Source organism: Idiotropiscis lumnitzeri, chromosome 8 (genome assembly GCF_059441095.1).
Source record: "Idiotropiscis lumnitzeri isolate Australia: NSW breed Sydney's pygmy pipehorse chromosome 8, RoL_Ilum_1.0, whole genome shotgun sequence".
Taxonomy (NCBI): Eukaryota; Metazoa; Chordata; class Actinopteri; order Syngnathiformes; family Syngnathidae; genus Idiotropiscis; species Idiotropiscis lumnitzeri.
The window spans coordinates 9,742,922-9,770,396 of record NC_142398.1 but is presented as its reverse complement, the minus strand read 5'-3'; the positions used below and the strand labels follow the sequence as shown (position 1 = coordinate 9,770,396).

At 39.7% G+C, this 27,475-nt stretch overlaps 1 protein-coding gene across 3 annotated transcripts; it reads left to right on the top strand.

Moving 5' to 3' along the window:
- Positions 1-58: 58 nt before the first annotated feature.
- On the top strand, positions 59-26,923 carry aimp1a (aminoacyl tRNA synthetase complex interacting multifunctional protein 1a). 3 transcript variants are annotated; one of them, XM_088302995.1, is made up of 8 exons: positions 59-195; positions 2,206-2,336; positions 2,501-2,614; positions 4,345-4,503; positions 6,518-6,720; positions 6,874-7,042; positions 9,637-9,708; positions 26,808-26,923. In XM_088302995.1, coding segments are annotated over exons 1-8 (951 nt in total). In that variant the 5' UTR covers positions 59-193; the 3' UTR covers positions 26,909-26,923. The 3 variants fall into 3 exon arrangements, with proteins under 3 accessions (XP_088159121.1, XP_088159123.1, XP_088159122.1); XM_088302997.1 differs by lacking the exon at positions 26,808-26,923 and adding an exon at positions 12,223-12,839; XM_088302996.1 differs by lacking the exon at positions 26,808-26,923 and having other exon boundaries at positions 9,637-9,889.
- Positions 26,924-27,475: the final 552 nt, after the last annotated feature.

The window sequence follows — 27,475 nt, the reverse complement described above, 5'->3', positions numbered from 1 at the left end:
TATATAGCATGTAGACGAAAGCCTTCATATGTCATCTGAGCGTCCTTGTTGTTTACAGATCTACAGCGTTGGGCCTAATTTAGCATCCGTGTGCCTGCCTGTACTAAATTAGTATACCATGCAAGCCTCAATCCCCCACCCCCTCTCCCGTCCGACGCTCGCGTAAACGTGGAGAGGTGATTGCTAAAAGTCCATGTAAGTGTAATCTGTTTTTAAATGTTTTATTATCGTATTTCTTATTTTGTTAAAACAGTCTTACTAGAAACACCAGCTACGAATGAGTGTCTTTATTTGAACCTCTTTGAAACAATTTGATGCTGTTAGTTGACATCTCGCTATAATATCCTCTTTTCTGCAATAAATTGCACATTTATGTTCATTCTCATCTGTATTTTATTTGCCCATTACAACTAGAGAGCTTTAGCTAGCATCGCGAAGCTCGAATACATTAGGTGCCTTTTGAGGACATGCTTTCCTTTTGACAACACTCCCAAGTATTTTCAGTATACACACTGGCATAAAAGTAAACATTAGCAAATGTGCTTGTTTTGAAGAATATGGCCAATATGTTATAGTCATTCTAAACGTTCTATTAATGGAGGGTGGCATGGCTATTTTTAGAGTAGTCAATTTTACTTAGGGGGGCGCTATGACTGCACTTTTGTATTCGTCACAGTGGTGTGCAAGACGCAAAGAGAAATCTTCCTGTTTTGTTTTTATACGTTATTTGCAGATGGAATGCATCAATGTTTACTATGACCTGTTTGAATGCGTTTCCAAATCAGTTCAGCCTTTGTGTGGTAGGCCCCGCTGGCCCAGTTTAAATTAATTCAAGGAAAACAAGGCTTTGATCCTTATTTCGTTGTTTTTCTCTCAACTACAGCGCTTAAATGTTTCTAATTTTCCTTGTCCTTCAGCACTCTTTTTTCATCTTGAGCCAGCTGCTGCTTTCCAGCACCTCACATTATATTTTAGAGAGCCGTAACCTTATTTAAAAAAAAAAAAAAAAAATTGAATAATGATTGGAAATGGAGACTCTAACGTTTTTAAACTAAATTTCCAACTTTTTTTTTTTGTCATACTAGTAAATTACTTCAGCAACATCAACATTCACTTTCCTTTTGTCAGTTTGTTGAGTTTCATTAGCGATTGGCTGGTTAATCGTTCATCTTGCTCCGGGCTAGAGGTAAACTTTTTCTCATTTTAGGCATCCAGCCAATCACAAGAGTATGTCGTCATGATCTGCTGTTGATATTTTCCCCAAGCAAAATAAATGATGGGTAATAAAATGTGTCATGGTGTCGCATGGAAGTGACGAGTCTTAACCAATCAACAGTCTGCAGTGATTCTTGGTGCTGCCGTTAGGCCAGGTGCCCGGTCACTTTTTGTTACGGTACTGTTGGTTTAAAGTAAGTAAAGGGTGGTCCTCCACACACTGCAGCCGGTTCGATTGAGCAACACAGACTTGCTATTTCTGCACGATGTTACGAATCACTCCTCCTTACCAGGTCCAACGTAAACGTCGATCAAATAAATGATGTATTTAAATTCCAATCCCTGTTCCTGTTATGTAAAAATAATGATAGTAGGGATGTCCCCAAGACTTTTTTTATGCACACAAGTCACAGTTCAAGTCACTTGATGTTGTGTATCTGCCGATCTCGAGTCCTGCTCCAGTACCTCTTCAATACAACAAAGAAGAAAAGCACCAGAACCAAATTGTTTCAATTATCTTAATTTTGTGTGTGTGTGGGGGGGAGGTATCCCAAGTTGATATATTTGTATATAACTGTAAATCAGCGTCTTTTTCAGCCGCTACTGATCAATTCAAAATCCTGTTATCGGCCCCTGATTTCCGATCATGTCGACCGTATCATGTCATCCCAATAATATGATCATGGAATGTAACAAAAGCGGGTTGAATGGTGTTTCTTGTGTATCCTGAATGGCAATGAACTACATAATGATGAATTGTGTGTGAGTGTACCTATTTGGTACACAATCATTAAGCCATGTTAGTTTCATAAATGATTGTATTCAGTCAAAATTATCCAACTGAAACAACATTACATGAGGCCTATCAATAGCATGGATGCAATTTTCAGTTTATTATGGAGAATAAAATTAAACAAACAAAAATGCAAATTTGTGAACGCCAAACCGGCAAAATGCGAGGGTTCACTGTCAAAACCATTTATTTTTCAGGTTTGTAGCTCGCTCCTTGTTCAAAATGTCAAGTCCTAACCCCTTGGCGAGGCTGGAGCAGCGAGCCGCAGAGGCGGAACAGATCATCGAGTACCTCAAACAGCAAGTCCAGCTGCTCAAGGAGAAAGCCAGTAAGTCCTTTAAAGTCTACAACATAATGTGATTGTCCAGTCGGGAGTCAGGCCTTCGCTACATTTCACCCAGTAATATGTTTGCTTTAGTGGAGGAGCACTTAAGTTCTGTTGAGTTTTTGCGGCATTGCGGGACACAGTATTAAGAATTTACCTCCTTGTAGGCGTCCAGGCCAGCATCAGGGAGGAGAAGAAACTCCTGGTGGAAAACGGAAAGCTTAAGCAGGACATCGAGGACTTGAAAAAACAGCTGCTGGTCAAAGAAAAGAAGAGGGGAGGTAATGTCAAGTCTTTCTTGGCCTTGTGGTTCATCTACTCGAGAACACACAGCAAAGGACAGGACGTCTAAAATATGTTGTTTTAGGTTTATTTGAATGGAAAGCTTACAAAATAGACTTACTGAAATCAAATGACATCCATGATAAATTTTGGTATTTTGCACTTCAGTACAGTATGACAGCTGTGTATTCATACTTCCATTCGTGAGCCAAACCATATTTTTGCCATACCATATCTGATCAGAGGCTTGCCATGACAGCACTTTCGCTCAATTGTAGGGAACCAATACAAGCGGATAGTACTGGTTCGATCTAGTTTTACGATCACTCTCTCAAAACCCTCCTTAAGACCACGTTAATACCACAGGTTTGAAATGCTTATTCTCGCTGGGGCATGACACCTTTGGAGCTGAAATAATATAAATCTTTCCACAGTACAGGAATTGTATGACTCTCCAAGAACCTCTGAAGCATCACAGTTCTGAGAAAGAGTTTTTGAATAAACATGCCGGAAAATCATCAGGTCCCCGTTGAGCTCTTATTATCAAGACTTTTGCAAACAAACTGGACCAGTATGTGAGTTGAATCTTAAAAAGACGTCAATCTGTTCAATCTGCTTTGCCAAACTCTTCTATTGTGACAAGCTGTTTTTTTTCCCCCCACAGAATTTATATTGGCACTTACCGACTGTCAATGACATTGGAATGTGACATTTGTACAGATGTTTAATACCACTTTTATTCAGACTGGTACCAGTACTCACCAATACCCACTCGAGGACATAGTGCAGCAGAGTCAGAAAGTTAAAGGAGAAGTCAACCCAAAAATTCTTTACCATATGTCTATGCAGCCCCACCAGTCTAAACATGGTATTTTGATCAATGCTGCCACTGTGGAAAATTAATATAAAGCAGCAAAATCCACCTGTTTTTATCCATGTCAGGAGGCAGCCATTTTGCCACTTGTGGTCGACAGAAAATGACATCACAGTTGCTCAGGTGACAACCAACCACGGCTCTATTTTCTTCATTCAAGGATAGGAATGTTCACCAAACGGTCGCCAGACGTTCGCCTGTACTGCAGCATGAACAACCACTAAAACTATTACCGACCGTTCTGCAAACCTTTGCAGCCTTGAATGAACCCTGACGCGAACATGCATTTTGCTACCTCTGCCAACAATCGGAAATGTTTGCCCCTCAGTGTGATAGGTGCTTTACCCTTTTAAAGACCAAAATAAAACACAAACAGCACATCTGAAATTTATTTGGGGTGCTTTAGCTTTAAATGGTGAACACACAGATGCATGTGTTGGCTCCCATTTGACAAAAATTGGAATGTGATTTCTTAATTCTAACCACAGGCACATCCCCTTTTATAAGAGGGTGCGTGCATTTATGTAACCACTTTCTCATTCATTTGTACTTCACTAAAATTAATTTTTCATACGAATTGAACCGGTCATAGGTTAAGTCAGTGATTCCCAAACATTTTTTGCAGCACTCGCCCTTTGGAGATGAAATTATTTTTGTATATTGCAGACAGCTGTCATTTGAACAAGGGTAACTTTTTCTTAATCGTTTAATTTTGGCGAGGTATGGGTACATGCCCATCCCTAGTTATTTCATTAGTAATTGAGTTCAAAGGGAAATATTCACTACAAAGTTCTGATGGACACTTCCCAGGGACATTTCCTCATGATGAAATCTTGTTCTTTCCTTTTCCCGCAGTGCGAGATGTTGCCATGCCATCCGATGAAGTCAATGTGAAATCCAATGCCACTCCTCCACAACTTGGTGGTCCTGCGCCCTCTGTCACCCCCGCTGCCGCTGTCCAGAGTCCTCCCCCCAAAGACGACAGCCACAATAAGAAGAAGGCGGAAAAAAAAGGTGACCGATTTTGCACGTCAACATTCCTCCAGTTATTAATGCTTTTGAAGTCGTGACACGAACACCAACTGGTGATGTGTCACGTCACAAGCTGCGGATATCATTGGAATTTGTTGGTGTGTGTTCTCCATTGTAGCCATTAAAACTAGCCGTTCAAGAGTGTTTAAAAACGTCTGTCATATTCAAAACACGCATTCAATCTCGGAACGTTCACGTTTCTTGTCAGGCGTTGTTGGTTTGAATATTGATGAAATGGAAAACCCCCCTCATCGTAAATCTGCGGTTCATTTATTGCGCCGCAAGTGTTTTAAATAAGTTTACGTCACAGAAATGCCACAGCTGAGTTTCATTAATCTTCAGAGGGCTTTTTAGGAAACTGTTTGCATTGAATTATTTATTTTTTTTAGTACTTCAGATGAAATCAAGTCACTCCCTTAGTGTGGGGATCTTTGGTATTCCTGACTAAATTGGATGAGTTCAAATCTTAATCCAGACAGATGTCTCCCTTTTTTAGAAAAATCAGAGGTTCACTTCTCCGGTGAAAAATTCTATGGATGTTTTCGAATAAACATTTCCTAGAAACGTGAGCTGCATGGTCTTGGTTAAACTAGCATGAAAACACTCACAGATGTGTCTGTCCTTAACATGTTGGGAATATGGAAGAACCTTCAAGTGGAATACTATGCTGGAATACTGATGGTGGTTGATGTCCACGTTGTTCCAAAAATAGATTCCCCAAAACAAGTGCACTAATTTGTTGCTTGCTTGACGCACAAAAACATTTAAAATTGTATAAGTGATGTTTTAAATAACATTTAAAATCCTTGCTGGCAATACAAGTGTAAAAGTTAGACAACACGATGGTTAAGTGATTAACACATCTGCCTTATTTTCCTGAGGTTCAAGGTTTGAATCTCTGTTCAAGCCCGGAGAGAACATACAAACTACTTAAAGGAAGGTCGCCCCTGAAAGGAGTTTGCGTGGTGTCACCATGCGTGCGTGGTACTGTGGTTTCCTCACACTTTCCGAAAACATGAATGGAAGGTTACTTGAAGATTTAAAAACTGTCTACCAGTGTGATTGTGAGGAAAAGCCGTATAGAAAGTGTATGTATGTATGCATGGCTCATGTTGTTTTGAGCAACCTAGTGATTTGCTTTATAAAAGTCACAGATCAATTCATGTTCTATGGTTGTCATCACATTGTTCACAAAAAAAAGAAAGATGCCTTCCTGTGGTGACTTGTGCAAGATGAGCCAAACGTGAATTTGATTCTTACGATCAGGTGTCTCAAACTCAAACTCTTGCGGGGGCCGCTGAAGATACTCAATTTTTTTCTTGATGCCAACCTTTGTCATTACGAAAGACATCACTAGGACTGAGTTACAGCCACAGGAAGTTTTCTCCTTCCACTTGGTCTCACTTAAGAATGACTTTTCAGTAAAAGCTTTTGTGAGTCTGAGTTATGATAAGCCATACGCGATTTAAAAAAAGAGGAAAATAAGCCAAGCAAAACAACATGGCAAAAGAGGTAGTGGGCGCACTAAAATGAAACTTTACTATCAAGTATGGGGCGACAAAATATCATCCCGAAAGGCAGAAAATAGCACGCGGGCTGTGAGTTTGCGACCCCTGCTTTAGATGCTTGCAGAGCTTTTCCTGTACGTGATTGCAAAGACTGTCAAAGGAAAAGCAAATCACATGTCACATGTCTTTTCTATGTTTACCATTACACATGTCCTCTTTGCCATCATAGCAGCCCTTCAGTGGTGACATCGCAATAAAAAAAGCCAAAGAATAAATTGAACATACTTGTTAATCCTTCAGCTGCTCACAACATTTCTCTCATCCTTTTTTATGGTTATGGCATTTTTCCTTTCTGCAATTTCCTTGTCGCAATTGAAGTTAAAAAAAAAAAAAAGACACTTGAGGATTTAAACCAAGTAGTTTGCCTGCCATTGTACTTGTACGTCTGAATTAATGTGGTATAAAATTAATGACTTTAAAATCCACAGAGAAAAAACCTCAGCAGATGGCGACAGCCGGTCAGGATGAAGCCAAGGTGGACGTGTCTCGGCTTGACCTCCGCGTCGGACGCATTATCACAGCGGAGAAGCACCCAGACGCCGACAGTCTCTATGTGGAGCAGGTGGACGTCGGTGAGCCTTCGCCCAGAACGGTGGTCAGCGGGCTCGTCAAGTTTGTGCCTCTGGAACAGGTAAATGCTCACTTTGAACTCAAGCTGGAAAAGTTGCTTATATTTGTTAAGTAATGTCAAATTCCATTTGATTTCCGAAAGGGTTTTGACTTTTCCACCTCTCCTGTCTCTGGATAAATGGACCTTAACAATGTTTTAAACTCGGTGGTACAGATGCAGAACCGCATGGCAATTCTGCTGTGTAACCTGAAGCCAGCCAAGATGAGAGGGGTGACGTCCCAGGCTATGGTCATGTGCGCCAGCTCGCCCGACGTGGTGGAAATTCTCGACCCTCCAAGTGGTGCCGTGCCAGGGGAAAGAGTCACTTTCCAGGGCTTCTCAGGTCTTTTTTTTCTTTGCTTAGTTAGCAAAAATTGAAGTTTCCACCTGCATGTCCATACAAATGATTGACTCATGGTCTGGCTGCCATAAACAACATAACGTGTCCGTTGTTCAAATCCTTTGGGAAAAGCTTGCATCCTCTGAGCTGTTTATTTGCAGCTAAATTACCTGTGACCAGCATACCCGAGCTATTGGTTGGAAGCTGACTTGATTTCCTCTTTCATAGATGGCATTTAAGTGAGGGACAATTGTAAAATTTGAACAGCTGCTTTGTCAATTGTGAGAGACCCCACACGTGACGGAAAAAAATTCAACAAAATCTATGCTTACTGTTCTGACCATGTGTGATGTATTCCATGGTCAACACAACACGCCACACACAAAAAGTCTGTTGTAATACCAAGACTGACCAGTGAGAAGCAGCCTGATGCCATAGGGCAGGCATCACCAAATGGCGGACCGCGGTCCGGATCCGGACCGACAGATGGTTCAGACCGGACCCATTACCAATCTATGATGATTTTTTTTCAGGGCGCATTCGCAAACGTTGGCGCTGCAATTCTAGTTAATACCGAAAAGGCGTCACTGATTTGAGCCAATCAAATCTTTTGTTTACGATCCACTGCCAATTGCGCAGCAGACCGGAAGAGAGTGCTGCTGACAGTATGCCTTGCTAAAAAGTTAGCAAGGTCGATGCGTGTTGTTTTAAATGGATGGACGGAGAACTTTAGTTTCGTTCTGGCTGCAGTCGATTCAAAACTAGTGTGCATCATATGCTCCGAAACCGTCGCAACATTGCGAACCGCCACTACGAAACAAAGCACCGCCCTTTTGTGCAAAGTTATCCGCTGAAGTTTGAGGTGAGCGCACGTAAACTCATTTTTCTCATTAAGAGAAGTTAAAAAAATATTCAAAAGAAAAGGTGGTGTCAAAGCTCATTTCGAATTAGTTTTTCATGAGGACAGCCATTTTTATTGACTGCGTACTGAACATGTGGTCCTGTTTTACTTGGATAATTAGGCTTTCCGTTTTAACTCTTTAATTTAAGAAAAAAAAGGTAAAAGATGTTAACTCAATGCTTAGGACTTGATATATTTCTGCAGGAGATATTTTACAGTTTTTTTCTGGAAGTGGCACCGTTAAATTCCCGGAGCCACATTTTCTTAAATGTGAAATAAACGCCTTATATTTGTTTGACTGGCAAAGGTGTTTAATGGGAACATTGCTAAATATTCAGTATATAAGTGCGCTCTGTTGAAAATGACTAAATATCGAAACTATATAAAAATGTGAACATAGGCTAGACATTAAGGGAAGTTGGACTTTGGTTCGGACCTTTTAATTGGAAGAAATTTTAGTCGTGGACCTCTGACTTTTATTTGAATACCTCTGCCATAGGGCATCTAGACTGTTTGAAAACGAGAGTTACACAATAAACCCAGCGAACAGCGAAATTCAAAATCAAATATTTAGAATTCCATATAGTATTAGTGTAAACTCTAAATATAGCCAAAACTTAGAACTTAATTATTGTTTCTAACTCATTATAAAAGATCACCCTAAAAAAGAAATAGCCTACAAATTGAAAAAAAGATCAGAATTTAAGGGCCTGGTAAAATATCTCCATGTTTGGACATCCTGAGTAGACCAGTCTGCGTCGCCTGCAGCATCACATCAGTGATGAGTGGGAGTGAATGATATGCTTCAAACTATCGTCGAACAATTGAGTGCGCACCAGCGGTCGCGCTACTGAAACTGTAAGGGGAGTGGGATTGGTGTGGTGTGCTGTTTGTAGATGAAAGTGGGGTAGAAATGAATTGAGTGTGGAAATATATGTGTGGGTGGTGCGTGCCGGCAACAGAGAGAGCGCAGTTTGCATCTTTGATGGAAAATTGCTTGTGAGACACATTTTACAAGCTCCTCTCTTTGTGTCCAGGAATATTGCAAACTTCAAGTCATGTCCTAAGTGGCCATTGTTCCATTTCACATCAAAATCACTCATGGAGTGTGTGACTCGGACGAATTCGGCATAGACCACACGCATGAATATTAAGCGGGTTCAACATTATGATTGACGATCCGGACTGTTTTCTGCGCGGATCAGAGAGGGGAAAAAAAAAAAATCACTTTTCCCACTGCGGCGGATCATCACCCAGGCTAATCATTCAAAGGCATCCAAAATCAGCATTTTCTGATTAGTCCGTTTATTCAAAATTACTTAAAAGTTGGAGATGATCATGTGCCCAATAGCTTTTGTGTTAAAGGCGATGATTTCTCTAGAACAACATCAAACAGCGACCAAAAGAGAAAAACAAAGCGTATGATTTGATTTTAGGTGGCTTAGCAGCAGTATCCGTCACACTTATGACCATTCAAAAAACTAAAGTCAAAACTGCTTTCCCGTTTTTGTTTTTTTTTTACTTGGGACTGTTTTGTATTGGGTACAAAGTCTTTCTTAAATTGTTTTTTTTGTTCCGCTTAGCAAGTCCATCGAATCCTCATGTTTCCAGTCGCTCAGTCAAGCGTTAAGAATGCTCATTACAAAAAGAAATGTGACGGTTGCTACTGCAATCTAATGCTCTTTAACACTTGCAGGCGAGCCTGACAAAGAGCTGAACCCCAAGAAGAAAGTGTGGGAGCAGATTCAGCCCGACCTGCGCACAAACGGTGAGTGCGTGGCGACCTACAAGGGGGCGCCGTTCGAAGTGGCCGGTAAGGGAGTCTGCCGGGCTCAGACCATGAGCAACAGCGGCATCAAATAAAAGACCATGTCCTGCTCCCCTGGTGATAAATGGAAGTGAAAAAAATCATTTGAAGGGCTTCAATAAAATTTTGATCATCTTCCTAATGCGAGTTCTAAGGTTCATTTCCTAATGAAACGCATGCTTCACTGTGGGTATGGTGTTCTTCGGCAGTGGTTTGATGCCAAACATCCATCCGTCAGCTTTCTACAGTGCCGGTACTCATTAGATTCGCTGGTGAGTTGGACCCCAGCCTAGATGACATTGGGGCAGAGGAAATGTACATTTTAGGCAACAGCCAATCACAGGGCACATACCGTACTGTGAAAAAGTATTTGCCCCTTTCCTGATTTCTGTTTTTTTGCATATTTATCACTCACAGTTTCATCTCATCAAACCAATTTCAATGTCACACTGAAACAACACAAGAGTATATAAAGTGTAGTTTCTAGGTGATTTTGTTTGCAATGGGTGGGAAACAATACAACCCTGTCTGGCCCTATGTGAAATTGTAAATGCCTTTGTTAAATCACCTAGTAAATGTGACTCACCACCACAGTTTTAAACTTTACACTTTAGTAGAATATGTTAGACATAGTGAAGTGGGCTACAAAATCTCAACAACAAATGCAACATACCACGATCCAAAGAAATTCCAAAATAAAAGTGATTGAAATTTATCAGTCTGGAAAAGAAATTTCCAAGGCTGTGGGGCTTCGGTGAAACAATGCCAGAGCCATTATTCACAAATGGAGAAAACTGGGAAGAGTGGCAAACTTTTCCGGGAGTGGTCAACCGATGGAGATGACTTCAAGAGTGGGACGATGACCCATCCAGGATGTCACAAAACAACCTAGAAAATCCATCCAAAGAACTGCAGGCCTCGCTGGCCTCAGTTAAGGTCTGAGTTCACGACAAGAAAGACATTGGTCTAAAATAGCATCCATGGGAGGGCTCCCAGGCAAAAACCACAGCTATCACAAAAGAGCACAATGCTTCGTCTCACATTTGCCATCAAAAACATTCTGATGATCCTCAAGATTTTTGGAGAAATATTCTTTTGGCTGTTGAGTCAAAAATTGAACTTTTTGGAGCATGTGCAGCCCGTTACATCTGGCCTAAAAATTGCACAGCATCTGATTAAAAACATGCCAACAGTGAAGCATGGTGGTGGTATTATGATGTCTGGGGCTGCTTTGCTTCCTCAGGACCAGGACAACTTGCTGTGTTTGTCGGAAAAACCTCGTCTGTTGTTTACCAGAAAATCGTGAAGGAGAACGTCCGGCCATCAGTTTGTGCCCTCAAACTTAAGCACTCGGATTACGCAGCAGGACAATGATCCGGAACAGTCAAGTCCACCTCAGAATGGCTAAAAAAACAAACAAAATCGCTCCAAAATCGCTCCATAGTGGTGTGGAAGACTTATCCCCAATTATTGCCAATGGTTGATTTTCAGTTATTGCTGCCAAAGGTGGCAGAACTCGCTATTATATGGAGGGGGCAATTACTTTTTCTGAGAGATATTAAAATTGGTTTGATGAAATGAAACTATTGCCATTGATAAATATGCAAAAAACACAGAAATCAGCAAGTACTTTTTCACAGCACTGTATACTGTAGTGTAGTCAAACCACAATTCACAGTCACACCTACGGGCAATTTCGAGTCTTCAATGAGCCCAGCAAGTTTGTTTTTTCAACGAAATGGAAAAACTCCCCAAAGAAAGGCCAGAAATTTGAGCCCAAAACCTCTGAAATGCCAGACCGATGTTCAAACCGCTTGTCAAACGCATCCTTTGCAACTGTGCTATTGGGAGACTTTATGCTAGGATTTTGGACTCAATGTTTTTCCATCTTGCCACACTACTCCACAACATGGACATGAAGAATGTGGGTAATTGTTGCGTCTCGGGCTGGGTATTGATTCAAATTTCCCAAAAATCAATTTGATTCGATACACGAGGGCCCAATTCAATTAGATTTTCAATTCATAATTCACTTTTAATTGATTTTGAATTCAGTCAAGGTTTTCACACAGTACTAATTTTACATTCGTATGGAAGGCATTCTCAGAAGAACCAATGCTGCAATTAGTACAAACATCTTGCTGTAACTAGGTGGATTAGTAAAAGTATTAATATCTATACCCAATAATTACACCCAGCCCGAGTTGTCACACGTAGGACCAGTCAGTCACAATAAGGGGGAACTGTGCTGTGAAAGCAAAAAAAAAAAACATTTTCAGTGACTATAGTAATAGTTAAGCCCATAAATATACCACAAACTGTCACCCCAAAACACTTAAATTAACATTTCAAAGTCGGCTTGCAATACTTTACGCTTCAAAATGAATTCTTCACAGACTGTCAACGGTGCTCATTCTCGTGGATCTTATGTGTCTTTGTCCTTCACTTTTCTTTATCGTCCCTCTGGAAAAACAGATCGGCTCCGAGACAAGAGGTACCAACCTTCTCGAAGCTGAGTGCGGGGGGAGGCAACGACCAGAGAGTAGCCTTAAGTGCCTTAGGTAGACCACATTGGACCGCAGATTTGTTCATGCTCTGTTTAGCGTGACAGATGATGAAGCCAGCAGATAATTTAAAAACAAGTCCTGCCACTTAGCGCCTGGCGTGAGTTAAGTGTTGACTTTGATCGCTTGGCAAGAATTTGTAAATATTACTAGCCTCAAGTGAGCCCCAAAAACTGAAAATAAAAGCTGCGTAAAGTAGGAAGCAGGGAAAAGCAACCATTGTGCCAACGCTAATGTCCAGGAGGCTCGGGAAGAACTGACAAAGGGCCTTTTCTGGATAGTAAGCACTTCGCCAGAAGCAAGCGCACGAACGCTAACATGTTCAACCATGCGTCACATTTTCAAATTGTCCATTCCAATATGAAGAATCAAACGCAGAACTGTAGTATACTAAAGCTCTTCACGTTACCCAAAACTTTTCCTCATTTCCAAACAATCATGAAGCCGTAGGAATACGATTTCTGATATCTGAAGCTGCGGAGTTTTTCTTTTAGCTGGTGTTGCAAATAAAATTACACCTTGTCTTCAGACTTTGTTGACTGCTTATCGTCAGGTATATAATTTCTTAATATTTATGGTGCATGTCCTTCAAATCTTCAATGTCCGAAAGGGACAAGGATACCAAGAGTCTGTTATCTATGCATAATTTCATTTTTTATACCTCACAATTCAAAACAGTTACCAGGTGTTAAAATCTCACCAACTTAATGGGAGAATTTGCATGACTGACTTGGAAAAAAATATCGGTACCTTTTAATGGTCATTATTGATTGTTACTGTAAACTCAAGGTTTAAATTACTTGTCTTTGTCGGAACAATCTGATTGATTTTGAATTGTATCCAAACCAACGTGACGATTAATAGATATAACAGATTAATCGTCAAACTGTGAGCCTGAACAAAACAAGAGTTACCAAACAGCCACGCAAAACTTTTCATTTCCTTTTTTCATAATGTTGAAGTTATCACCCACAGAATCCTTCCTGCACCTCATCACGTATTGCGTCATGGAAAAAAAAACAAAAACACAATAAGTCAGAATTTTGATTTGTCATTTGGGGAAACAATGAAAATGGTCAACAGCATTGTTTGAAAAACAACTCAAGCTGGACAAACATTTAGGGTTGAGCGTTCTGATGGGAAGACAAAGCTCGGCGGACTCGCTCTGGCTGCACTTGAAAGAGAAGAGCTCTCATACACTGTGTGTGGCTTCGTGCTTTGCCGCACTTTGCAATGACCAATAGGATCCAGGCGCTTCAACTGTAGGAGATCTGTAATGCGTATGACGGGCACTGTGGGATGTCATAAAGCCTCATCATCATGTCTGCACTTTGTCTGAGGGGAGCAATTGCCCTCACCTTTGAAGATGCACGGACTCACATTCTCACATGGTTTGTCTGCTCGATATGATGGGACCTCAAATCAAAAGCAAATATTGCAAACGCAGGATTATACTATGTATCCTCTTGTAGGTGACGCCGATCTAAGGGGGATTGTCTTCCTTTTATAGAGATAAGCTCGTCTATTACTAAGCTCTAGTTCTCCCTATAGGTCCAGTGAGCCCTTACGTGGGACAAATGTTTCCAAGGATCTCCAAATAGTTTGAATATAATAATTCTGATATAGCCATCATGTATACTCTGGGATTTTCTGTAAATATATGAGTTTGGGTAATGAAATATATTTCAGCTTCGAACTGACATGCACTGCTGCTTCAAACATGGCTGCAAACAGAAGTGGACCTGTGGTCGCTAGAAATGTGTAATGGTTTTACGTACCGCTCTAGAAACTATTTCTCAAAAAGCGACTCGCTTCTTTAAGTTCCATGAAAAACCAGACAAAATGGGGTTGAAGTCATTTTCAGTTCTTTTCTCCGTGACAAGAAAGGATCCCAGTGAGAGACCGTCACAAAGTCAATTGTGCTGAACATTTCCAAAGACATACAGCAGTGCCATTTTACGTTACGTTATATATTTTGTAGCTAAATTAGTTTTTTATGAGATCACTTGAATGAGAGTACAGTATGAGAGCTACAGATGCTGCGCACTTGCAAAGGATGTTATGTGAGTCATTACAGTCAGATCACAGCTTTTAGTTGGCCCAAAGCAAAAATTGGCTGGTGGGGTCAGCTATGTTGTTTTTTTTACGGCCCGTTAAGTTATCGCTGGGGTGCTTGAATGACCTGTGGTGTATCAGAAGGATTATGGACTGCAGCAGGAAAAGTCATTGAACCACTACAGACAGGATCACAACTTCTCTTGATGAGCCCCAGCTCTCAGTCCTGATGAATAGACTCTCAAAGAACATGTATAAAGGTAATGAAGGTCATCGATTCATTCTGTCTCAGGCCACGTTCCAATGTGCCACAAGACATCATCTGTCTTTCCCGTGGCTAGGGTCTCAATGTCTCTACCGACAGAAAGCCCCCCAATATGTTAATAGGACTCGTATGTGAGGCTGCCCTTCCTGGACATTTGTGCTACCTTCAACACAGGCAGCCCCCAGGTACTGGCGAAGAAGCTGTCAGTGACTTCACAAACTTGGTACTTCAATCTGTAATCAGATCTTGGATTTTTCTGACCCGCAGACCACCCACACACCTGAGTCCTCAGCCTCACTGCTCTTTGATGCTGTTCCCAGAGCCAGTGTCTCAAATGCCACCTCTACCAAAGTCAGAACAAGCATGTCGTCACCAAACAGTTTCTTTTGCTAGAATTGGAGTAAAATCTTCAGCTCCTCCAGTCCCCAAGTCAAGTCCTAAGTGACGGAGCTACTGTCTACACTTCAACAGTTCTGCATCTTTAAAAAATACCAGAATAATAAGACTCAAGCAACATATTTCTATCAGTAATGAGACTACAATGTCTTTCAAATTCCATTGGTGTCGTAGGAAAGTAACTGCTTCTTAAACAAAACGCTGTGGTATTAATATGAACATGAAACGTAGTGTTAGGCTGCAGTGCTACCCAAAGGTAAGATGACTAACCTTGGATTTCTGGTGCTAATCTGAATTAGGATGCTATAGTATATTGTTCTATACTCTGAAGCACACACTGAAACAGTCCACTTGGGCCACTGGGGGGCAGAAGTGACCAGCCCCACAACTCTTCAAAAACAAGGCTTTGTTCGCTCATTTCACAGCTAAACGTTTTAAATTGAGCTGACCTTTAAGTGTTCCTTCCCCCTTCTCCTCCCATTGACATTGGAGCTGATCTGAAGCAGCTCATGTGGAATCATTCACTGCGGCAGCCGTCTTCAAGAGGATGCTGGAAAGAGGGAAGTATTGGGTGTCTTTCTAATTACCCTGCTGCTTTCTTTGTGTTTGTCTGAGCCACTTGTTAAACGGACTAGTTCTTATCAATATGATAAAGTGTGGACCGGGAACAGAAATGGAAGTCATAAACAAATATAACTGCCAGAACTGTGCAGAGTTAAGACCCCCTTCTAATGTATGGATGAGGTCATTCTTCTTTCAACAGACATGGAGCTTACTTGCTCATCTCCTCTCAGTGAGTCACACAAGAGCGTTTGTCTCAGGTCCTCAAGAAACAGACTATCATTAGACTCTCGCTCTCTTTCTCTGGGGTATGAATAATTTCGGGCTCGACCGTATAGTTGACACACCACAGTGAAGAGTGTGGTTAACAGGCTTATACGGGACATAACGGGGGTGGTGTGGCTCAGTGGTACAGTGGTCTTTTCCCAACCTAGAGGTTGTGGGTTCGATTCTCACCCATGGCTCCATGTCATAGTATCATTGAGCAAGATACTGAAGACCTTGCTCCTGATGGTATGTCATCAGCAGGTAGATGTGACATCAGTGTGAAACGTTTTGACTAGGTGGTAAGCCGCTATACAAGTGAAAGACCATTTACCAGAAACTAAACCAAAAACTGGCCAGAGTATATACAGCAGAGTCAAATGGCTTTCCATGCCATGACAAGAGCCACTAGCCATCGGGTAGATTGTCCGCTAACGGGCATCTTGGGCTTCTCTTGGCCGTCAAACGGGTGGCAGGATTGCCCAGCGCGCCACCGCCACTTAATTGTGGTATCCAGGGAAGATGCCGTGTTGGACTGGAGGCATTATGTAGCTAGGTAGCTAACTGCATGCTGTATTAGTAGGAATTAGTCTAGAAATAAAAAGTAATTCACAATTTCTCTGGATCATCATGATTCAGATAAAGGCTCTTAAGTTTTTATAGTGTGGGGGAGGAGCGATTCATGCCGGATGACAGAGTGCATCATTAGGTTATGTTTTATTCACGGCTTAAAAATTTGCAAAACTGATTTCCCCTATTGCTCCACAATTCAGTACGAAATAGTTCTGTCTTTGTATGTTTTGAGCAATTACCTTAAACATTAGTCATTTGTTTAGGGACAAATGAATGAATTTTAGCTATTTATGTAAAGTATAAGAGCTGCAGGCGGTTGTTCGTAGACAAACGGACTGCGGTTGGCTCTCTGTGACTCTCAAATCAACAAATAGAAACCTCACAGTGGTACAAGACAGACTTTTGAATCCTCAAAGTACTTCAAAGCATCTCACGTGATGTGCTTAAAAATGGGTGTTGTCCGTTAGGCACAGTCATCGCTGAAGTATTTTTCGACTGGGGGCCCACCGAACCCCTCTGGCTTTGTTAACACATAAACACAAAGTGGGGGTGAGTCAGTGGCTTCTTTCGGGTGTCTTTTTAGCAGTGGAGGTCAGAAATAGTCCAGAAACTCCGCATTTCCATTTTCTTGATTTCATGACTTCTCTAACAAATTCTTTCATGGTGTTATACTTTATTTTTATTAGTAAATACTTTGTCACAGCTGCAGACCGCCTGCAAAATCAAAGAATCTCTGAATGGCATACTTTGGTTTATTCATCCAACCACGTGGCAGCAATATTGTTATACTTTCCATTACTTACTTGGCTGCTTTGTGGTTCATGCAGAATGACAACATTTGGATAAGACAGGCGGGACTCTTCCATTTGTCTTGGATGGAGGGGGTGACCTTTCCATTGTAATTCGAGACCCAAAAAGTTCCTGTAAAAATATTTAAAATGCTCGCATCATGGCGCATCATTCCGTATTTTTGTTTCTTTGTCTGTACTGTAGCTCGCAGACAGTTCCTCGAGAACGATGGCAAACTTTTGTTTTACTCTCTGCATTCTGAGGCCAGGAGAGTAGTAGTACCAAAAAGAAAATATATCAGAAGTTTTAAGTTTAGAGAATTAGCAGGCTGGGTCATGGGGAATGACAACCTGCATTTAGGATTGGCCAGTTCTAGCATTTGCATTCTGGGGCAGAGAGGAAAACGTTCTGTCGTGACTTCAACGCAGAATACAGTTAATTTCTGCAACAAAGGTTTTTAGAAATGGTAGAAGAATTGTACTAGGTTCATTTGTGCATACCTTTTAGCTCGCATGCTGAATTATCTCTGATGCATGTTCAAAAAGTCAACCAGTGAAATATTTTTGTTTGTCGGTTCATACAGTATATTAATTAGCAAGCAGCATACTTGCACACTCATGGTGACTGGCTTATGAAATGATGAGAGACTAGCATTTTGAGTGGGGAGGGGACAGTCCCCTCGTGACTTGAGTCAAGAAAAAAAAATTAATTCCTGCAAAAAAAATGTTTAATTTTTTTTTTTTTTTTTTAAATCTTAGCGTAACATAATACAACTTGTGGAGCTGTTTGTTTGTCTCAACCTCATCCAGCAGGATGAATTCTCATTCATGGTGAATGCCGAACAACATTCAGGATCATGTGGTCAATGTGCCATCGCAACAACGTTTTGTCGAAATGGGTTGGTGTAGTTTTTGGCGGACTCTTATAAGGTAACAAAAGTTGAAACAAACCATCCCACTAGACTTGTACTTTGCCTGGTGATAAGAGATTTAACAGTTTGAATTATTTTAATGTAGATTGCGATGCCAGGAAACCAAAATTGCATATCTGGACTTTCTAAATGTCACTTTGTGGTAGAATTGTGCTGATAGCGGAGTCACTGATAATTTCTTGGCTTTCATTTAGGGATTTTTTTTGGTTGCAACAAAAAAGCCAAATGGCAGCGAAAAACTGTGGCATCTGATGAACTGAATTACACGTGAACCAGCTGTTAAAAAAAAAAGTTAATATCCCGTCTCAAGTCAGGCATCAATAATGTTTGAGTATTTTTTTGGGCAGAGTTTGCTTACTTTAGTTTATAGTGTGATTGTTTACATATGTGCTTATTTAATGAATCAGCGGGCAGGATATCAAAAGCACGACTCAGCACTTCTTCCTCTTCTATCCATGAAGGGAATCCCCTTGAACCTGTGGCGTACAAAGCAAAGTGGATGTCTGGAAGTTTTGGATGGAAGTCTGTGAAAATTACTATCGCTATATATACCTGACGTCTTTTATGATGTATGCACCCTAAATTAATACAGAATTCTTTATTGACTGCATTATGCTGTCGATACACATCTGCTGTGTGATCGACTTAATGCCCTTTTGCCCCTTACTATTGTTTCAAGCTCCTTCATAAAAGATCGTCGATGGGTGGGATAGGGGGTTTTGCAAACGGAATATTAGTCTGCCATAAAAAAGTACCGAGCATTATGTATATATATATATATATATAAACAAATTTGTATCAGTAGGTCGGGCCAAAATTTCAAGAAAAATGTTTCATTGTCCAAGTGATAATTGCAATTTCACCATTGCAGCAGTTTGATTTGGGATTTTATAAATATAATATCTAAAGGGGAAAAAGTATTTTTGAGATATAGTTGACTCAAATCAAAGACTGATTCAACAGTCTGCCCCGGAGTGATAAAGCTGTTGACAGTTCTTTCTTCTTCATGTCGCGACCCTGTTGACCATCAACTGATACAAATGGCTAAAGGCAAAGAAAAAAAAACAAAAAAAAAACTTATCTGGTCTAGCTGTCTCCTCAGGCCATGACTGACTCCGGGGACAAAACAAAACCAGCACTCCAATTATTAGATCAGGTCACCCAGCTTTTGTTATGGCGCTTTGAAGGATGTTGTTTTGTTTTGTTTGAGAAATTACTGGTGTCCGTCCGGTCTGTAAAAAAAAGACATTCAGGGTTAGAAAATGGAGAGATCACAAAGCGGTGACAACGCCTTTTGCCACTCTTTTACCATTGCGCTGCAACCCGACCCGCCGTCTATTTGAACGTATTTGGCTAAGCGTCGCCATGGGACACACTGATGCGCATCCTTTTAGTCGTGCGCTATTCCCATGAATTCTACTCGTCTCCTAACAAGGCGTGGACACTTGTACAACATCTCATCATTGCATAAAGGCTTTTGAATATACATTTCATTATGAGAAATAACCTTTGGGCGAGCCATTGGGACAACTTTGGGGCTGGTGCGAGGTTAAAAGTGCAATGGCACCGGCAAACATAATGAGCAGCATTCAAGTGTGCATCAATGCGGAATCTTTCTTTTTCTTTTTTTTCTTTTTTTTTATCTGGAAAGAAACATTTTTGGGCCAGCTGTCTGGGGCGAGACCAAGCGCTGCTATGTTGAAGAAAAACAAAGCGTAATCGATGCCCCTCTCCACCCAAAAAGTCTATTGCCTATATCAATAGTGTAATAATAGTTTCAACTATAAATTGATAAAAATCTGTGATTCCCAAAATACTTCATTGTTTAGAAATTTTCATTAGCTTTCAAAATAAATGGCTTCAAGCTCCAGACTGCCCCTAAATAGTAGCATTTTGCCCCTAAAATTTGAGCAATTGAGCCGTGAAGTTTCATCTACTCACATAAAAACCTCTTGACATTTTTTTAGTTTTTGACAAAATTCAGCTGCACACTTCAACCCAATCATCAGTAATATAAGTGAAAATAATTCAAATAATTAATTTGCATGTTGATTTACAGTATGCAACCTTCATTTTTTTTTTACTTGCACCTCTAAAATTTCAGGTGAGAGGCCACTGTGCTCCAAGAAAAAAGAAGTTAGTATGAATCCTTGGGCTTACAGATGTTTTGATTAAAAAAAATGCAGCAGAAGTACACTTATGCCTGCGCATGGGCCAAAGAATCTCTGTAATTTCCACTAATAACTCTAAATTGAACTCATCTCCAAAACAAAAACATGTCGTCTCTCAGTCCAGATGTATCACTTCAACATAGCTATCCAACACTAAATATTACTTTTAGCGCTTTCACCCTACCATCTGGCAACGGTCTGGCTGCACGACAAAATACAAAAACAATGTGAATAGGTGAGTTTTTCTAAAATTGTGTAAGACATGTTCTACAGGAGAAAATGAATAGAGGACATTTGGAAAGAGGCAGGTGTTCAATGATGTTTAAAAAAAAGTATTGAACATGATGCTGTTTACTACATTTTTTTTTTGTAAAATTGAACATTTAATAATAAAACTATAGGCAGCATTAAATTAAAGACCCTGTACTCACTTTTTCCCCAATATCATGTCGATGTATCAAACTGATTTTTGGTCCCTGTTTTTTCTAACTTTAATTATTTCTAGGGAATGCGACTGATTGATGGGCGTTGTATTCGCAACCCTAAAAATAACAAAATTCTCACTATAGGAGAGACACACTTACAATACTTGGTACGTTTTTGGGCAAGGTAATTCATTAGTCAAAAGAATAATGATACACAAAGTGATTCAACAAGAGGACTTAGGCACCACCTAGTGACCTAGTGCTTAAGATGTTTGGTCAAGCTCCAACCTTGTAGACCTGACTCATATATATATATATATATATATATATATATATATATATATATATATATATATATATAATATAGTCAGGAGGTAATTTGCATATCCAGCAAAGTCAAATTCAAACACTGTACCATATATAAAAAGGCCAACTTGAGCCTTAAATCTTTTCGGGCAGACTTTTCTACTCATGATAGAGTTTTGCTTAATAAAACTGGCAATAGGAGCTGGATTAAAAAAATCTGCAGAGTAAAATGGTGATTTATATAGCCTAGGAATGGTAGCCCGCCTCATCTCGGAATTTTGAAGAGCATGTGTAGCTTCAAAAGTTTGGCAAAGGTTCTCACATAACGTTATACAGGTATATGATACATTCGATGAAAGGAACCCATTATAGTGTGTTTGGGAAAACATTTTCTTCATGTGACTTTTGTTTACTCTGGTAACATAATCTGTGGCCATGACGGAGATACCATCAGCTTCATTGAGTGTATCTTCCCAATCAGCGGTGAGGCAAGACACCAGTGACAGTCTCGAAACTGTTGAGTTCAGTAAAAGTGCAGGCATACATTTGTCAGTCACTCACACGATGACTGAGATAAAAGAAAACCATCCAGAAATTCGTTAAACTGCTACATCTTCGCAAATTTTTAATTCTAAAATCTGCAAAACAAGAGTATTCTGAAGTTTATCCAATATTCAGATTGTAATAAGTTGTTTTTCCAGTAGATAGCTCATCATATAATGGCTATTAGAGGGATTTTAAGAGAAGGAGTACAATTTACTAACTAGCTGAGAGAGCGAATATTAGCGGGCTAACAAACCTTTAGCCTTGGCTAATGTTTGTAGACTGAGTGCACTTTCAGGCATATTTGTCAACTGGTTGGTTAGCTACTATTTGACAGCAAGTTTGGGGACTTTTCAGGCAGCTAGCAAATATTAGCTGTCTATCAGAAAGATTTACCAGGCAAAACTGTGTTTAAAATCACTTTTTGTGAATTAGCAATAATCAAGAGTGCAGTCTAACTCAGTGGTTCTGAACTGCAAAACAAAATACAGCAAAAAAAAAAAAAATAAAGAGTCGCTGACCTCTTTTGGGTGGATCGGTTTGTAACTATTTGTTGGAAGTAAAAAAAATTTTTAAAAAAGGCAGATGTTCAATCGTCTGTAGCTATGGCCAATGCATGATGCAAGTACAAACATGTTCTTTGGTCAAGTCAATTAAAAGTGTTTGGATTGGTGAAAACATTTTTTTTTATTTATGCAGCTGTCATATCTACTGTACACATGCACTTGTGTTATTATTCCTCTAATTCAGGTCTTGTGGATTGAGTGAAATTTTCTTACTTGCCAGTATAGATCGCTGGTAAAGCAGATGGAAAACGGCACACAATTTCTAGTTAATAAGGAATTTTAGACAAAATTTAGACCACACCTAATCTTGGTTTGTAATTGTGTTGCCAGATCAATTATTGTCTGATGAAAGCCTCCAGTTAGCCAGCTAATAACCTGAATGCAGAACTTCTTATACCCTTTCATTATCAAAGGCCAGCCATGATTTATTCTGGTAATATCAGTAAGCCTTTTGTTAAACTCTGCTCCAAAAACAAGAGAAGACATTCCAAAAATGCTTTTCCCATTTCCAATGAAAACATCTTTTTAAATGTTACGTTGTGATTCTGCTTAGCATCACGTATCAGCCTATCTAGGTCGTACGGTGGGATGCCAGGTGCCAGCCACCGCAGATGTTCAACAATTGCATTTTCTCTTTGAATTCTTTTTTGGGGGCGGGCGAGCGTATCCTGAATATTTCTTGTGGGGGGAAAAATACTTTCCAAATTAGTTTTGATGGGTTAGGGTACATTTTCTGATTAAGTATCACTTAAACTGCCATGACCTATATCTGCTTTGAGGGAGGACGCCAACAATTTGACCATTAGAAATGTGAAAGACAATTTACAGCCTTGAATGAACCAAACTTTCATCATATAAGAAAAACATGCAAGTTATGTTTTTGATAAATGTCAAAAAGAATTTATTCTTCAATGCCATTAACATACGCATGATTTTCTAAACATGTATAATTCAATCTTCACTGAACAAAACTTTTTTTTATAAGCAAAGTGACAATTGAGTTTTTAGCATACCTAGCGTACGTAGAAAAGCACGCGCCAATCAATCAAATCCATTTTTGTAAAAAATAAAGAGAGGATATAAATGATCGTACTGTTAAGTGGTGACTAAGCATCAATGAATAGTTTGTAAACATTGGAGTGAAATGAACGTATTGTCTTTGAATAATTTTAGTTGTCTTTGATGAACTGTCATGTGAACGTCGTTTCAATTTAAGTCTTAATTTATAAACGTCAAACACAATTTTGACTTAATCTCAGGTACGGTATTTCATAAACCTCAAACAGTTTATATTCTTCAATGAATCTAGCGTATTTGACTTTGTAAACAAATTAGTCTTTGGTTAAGTATATTCGTAAATGTTAAAAACAATGTAGTCATTACTGTTTTCTTCACCAGTGAAGACTTCAGAGTTTTTGATGGACCTGGAATACAAGATCTTTAGAGTTGATTTAATCTTCAATGAACCTGACATACTTTTTTGTAACACCGAGGACAATTCAGTCTTAAATCAATCTTACAAACACGACTTGGTTTTGTAGATGTCCAAAATATTGTTTCAACTCCCCAATAAACTTTACTTTGTGAACTCTGTCTACCGTAATTACCATCAACAGGAATCCTAATATCGAGGTTGTTTTTTTTTTATTATTATTATTTTTGGTTTTTTTTAGCAGGAATGGGCAGAGAAAATTCTTGGCCAAGATGGAAAAGTTGCAAAAGTATATATATATATATATATATATATATATATATATATATATATATATATATATACAATTTTCTTAAATCAATCCAAGGGGCAGGGTATGTATTTCTTAGGCCTACATGTTTTGTAAAATCATCAAAGATGATGAAATGAACATAATGTTCATAGTTTTGTGAATGTCAAAGATAGTTTCGATTCCATTCTAACATACTTGACTGTCCATGTCCAAGACAATTTAGTCTTCAGTTAAATTGTTCCTGTGCGGCGGGAGGTTGCCAGACTTCATCGGTCAGAGACCGAGTGCTGACCCAATTCAATCCAGTGCTCAAAAGTGGGGAGCTGAGAAATATATTTCAAGTGACGGCGCATAACTATTGTCAGCAAGATCTTGTTGTAAATGTCCTCGTGAAATGGCGCACAACATGAAGAATGGTCAGCGACAGTCGCTGATGACTCTTCATGTTGTACAACAGCAGTAGCAAGTTTTGCTTCATATCCGGCGACACCAAATCAAGAAGATCAAGCTTCCTGATACCTCCAATCTCTTTTCAAAGCATGTTCCCATTTTTGCTGAGCTATTGGATCATTTGAGTCACATGAAATGAAACCACATGTGAAGTGAAAAAAAAAAAATTGCTGGAGCTGTTAACAAATCATAAGTCTGAAACAAGAGCCCGGCTGCACGCTGCTTTCTTTTTGTAAATCCAAAAGAAAGGAAACGCCTGGTTTAATCTTTAACAAGGCGTTTTATTGGAAAAGATGCTCCAACTGTCCAATGTGTAAAATCACCATAAAGAAAAATAGCAAGCGAATGGAAGCAAGATGCTGGAATTTTAGTGCTGTGATAGCAGAGCTGCGCAAACTTTTCTGCTTAAAGACCTTATTTGATTTTTAAAACATACTGCAAAGAGTCTTTGCTGTACTGTTTTGTGTTTTATGTGTAATCCTTTATTTGATCACTAGCTACGTTTATATGGACAAAATGAATTTAATCCAATGAGAATTGAGTTTAAATTATGATCAGATGCGCTGTTTTCTTGGGAACTAAAACTATTAACCCGATCAGGACATACATCTTCATGCATAGCACTTTCAAACAAAACAAATTATTTTGACATGCGCAGATTGACTAAATATACCAAAAATAGCGTGACTTAGCATACTTTTGCCGTTTGCGCTGTCACGGTTTTCGCTTGCCCTGCTTCTATTAGTTTCCGGAAAAACAGACGTCACAGACATGCGCAATAAAGATAATTTGCTCTGAAATTTTGGAATACATTTTCATGTGCGCCGACTGGATTATCAATGGACGTAGACCGGCCCTCTCGTTCGAAATAAAATCTTGATCGATATAGGCTTGAACGGGTCAGAATATTCCGAATAGGGTGGTGTGTACATGAAACATTTTTATTCCAATTAGGCTTTTCATCCGAATAAATGTGTTAATGTAAACAAAGCCACTTAGATAAATAACCTCTGCTAAATTATTTTAACATTCATAATTAGTTATAATAAATTTTAAAATTATTCAATAAAATGTAAATATTTAACATTATGATTCGGGGCTCCAAATGGTGTATTCTACCTTAAAATTTCCCAACCAAAACTGTTACCGTCACTCCGTCGTTCTTACTTCAAATGTGCGTCTGTCATTGCTAAATATCAATAAAGTTAAGTATTTATTGAGATGAATAAATAAAAACATTTTAAGAAAACGTAGCTAAATTAATACAACGAATATTTCAGGACTGTTACTGCTCGTTGGTCCGGAACATTTAAAGATCGGAGGCGGCCCGTATGTGGCCTGCTGGCCATACATTGCACAGCCTCGGTGTAATGTGTGCTTTTACAATCCAGGATACGCTCATATTAAGCATGTTAGAGATTTTTATTCTTATTTTTTCAAGGGTGGGGCTTGTGGGTCATCTGGCCAACGTCTATAAAAAGGGCTATAACGCTAATCTGAAGCATACTCATCCATCTGAGTTCCCTTGTGTGTCCAGCCGGAAAAGTGAATCTACCGTTGTAAAGCCTCCACAGAGGAGGGAAGCGCGTCTGCAGCCTAGACTATGGTATGGCGTCCCTTTTGTTGTCGCTTAGGAGGGGTGGGGGGGCGGCGGGGTGTTAGTCATTGACAACAATACAGTCTGGTCTTTTGAAAGAGACGTTATGTCACAACAGTGGAGTCTGGCTGGGTGGGGCCTTTTTTTGTTTTTTATGAATGGACTCTGGTAAGACGAATGAAGCTCCACTTCCGCTCAGATGACATTTGAAAGAGTGACATATTCATGTCGCTCATTCACTGCAGCCTCCCTGACAGCGCTCATACTGTAAATCACATCACTCCAGGGAGCGAGCGACTGCTGCGTGCTGTGTCTGTTTAACATTACTTTGCAGAGTGTTATATTGTGTGTTTGTCTTTTGTATGCATGTATGTACTGGCAGAGATGGGAAGTACTATGTTGCTGTACTTGATATGTTGGCATTGTTAGGCAACGAAAATATTAGCATTTTCATCGCAAAACAAACCTACACCGTAGAGTTAATACTCGCTGCGCACATTGGGCTCGGAGAGCACCACTGCCAACTACTGGTGTGGATGTGCAATTACATTTAATTGTAGTACGGTGGGAAAAAAGCATGTTCCCCAGGATCACACGCGCCCCCCTTAGCATCGCTGGTTTAGCATCACATGCTTTATTAGCGTGGAAGGAAGACCTTGATCATTTGGTATAGTGTAGCAATTCCATACTCAATATAATTAATGCACCTGATTTTTTTTTTTTGTCTTGTAAGGGCAGCTAAGTCAAGTTCACTCGTGAAAACACAACAGCAATGTTCTTCATTTATTGTGTATGAAATAATTTTGCAAAACAATCATTTAGAAGTTAGAACGGTGTTGTTCATGGGATAAATGCTTCTATCCTTTGTTTTTGTAAACAGGCCTTAACTACATAAAATCCCACTTGAACGGTCAACCGTCGGTGCACACAGGTGAGACGTCTCAGTCTTCAGATTATGATGACTTCCCGCATCAAACATGATAAGGTGAATGATGACACCAAGCAACTTGAGTCCTACCTGGCTTGCCCAGGTGAGACAAAGATCAGCCTCAAACCCTTGCTTGTCTTTTAAGATCAACACACCACTACCTGCCTCAGCTGCCCACGAGAGGCTTTTTAGCACAGCAGTATTCATTTTCCGTCCAACAAGGGCCTGCGTTTTGAAAACCAGCTTTTGCTAAAATTAAACAAAAAAATTTCCAATAAATAAAAAGAAAATTGTATGAAAAAAATCCTGCATGCCTGATTCCACACATCACTGTTAAAAACAATCCCGTCAGCTTAAAGGGTGTGTTTCAATTGTGATCGCTTGTAAATTATATGACATGAGGAAGGAGCATCCGGAAATTAGTTTTGATTTAAAAGACGTTAGTGTATAAATGGAATCGTTTTACTTTAAAATAAATCGAGATGGGTATCAAATCATCTTTTTTTGGAAAGGCGTCAGAGATAAGAGATATAAGGAAATGCCACATTTAAAGTACTGACACAACCATTCAACCATGCAACTGAATCGCTTTTCCATATGTATGTAAAATGACAACAAGA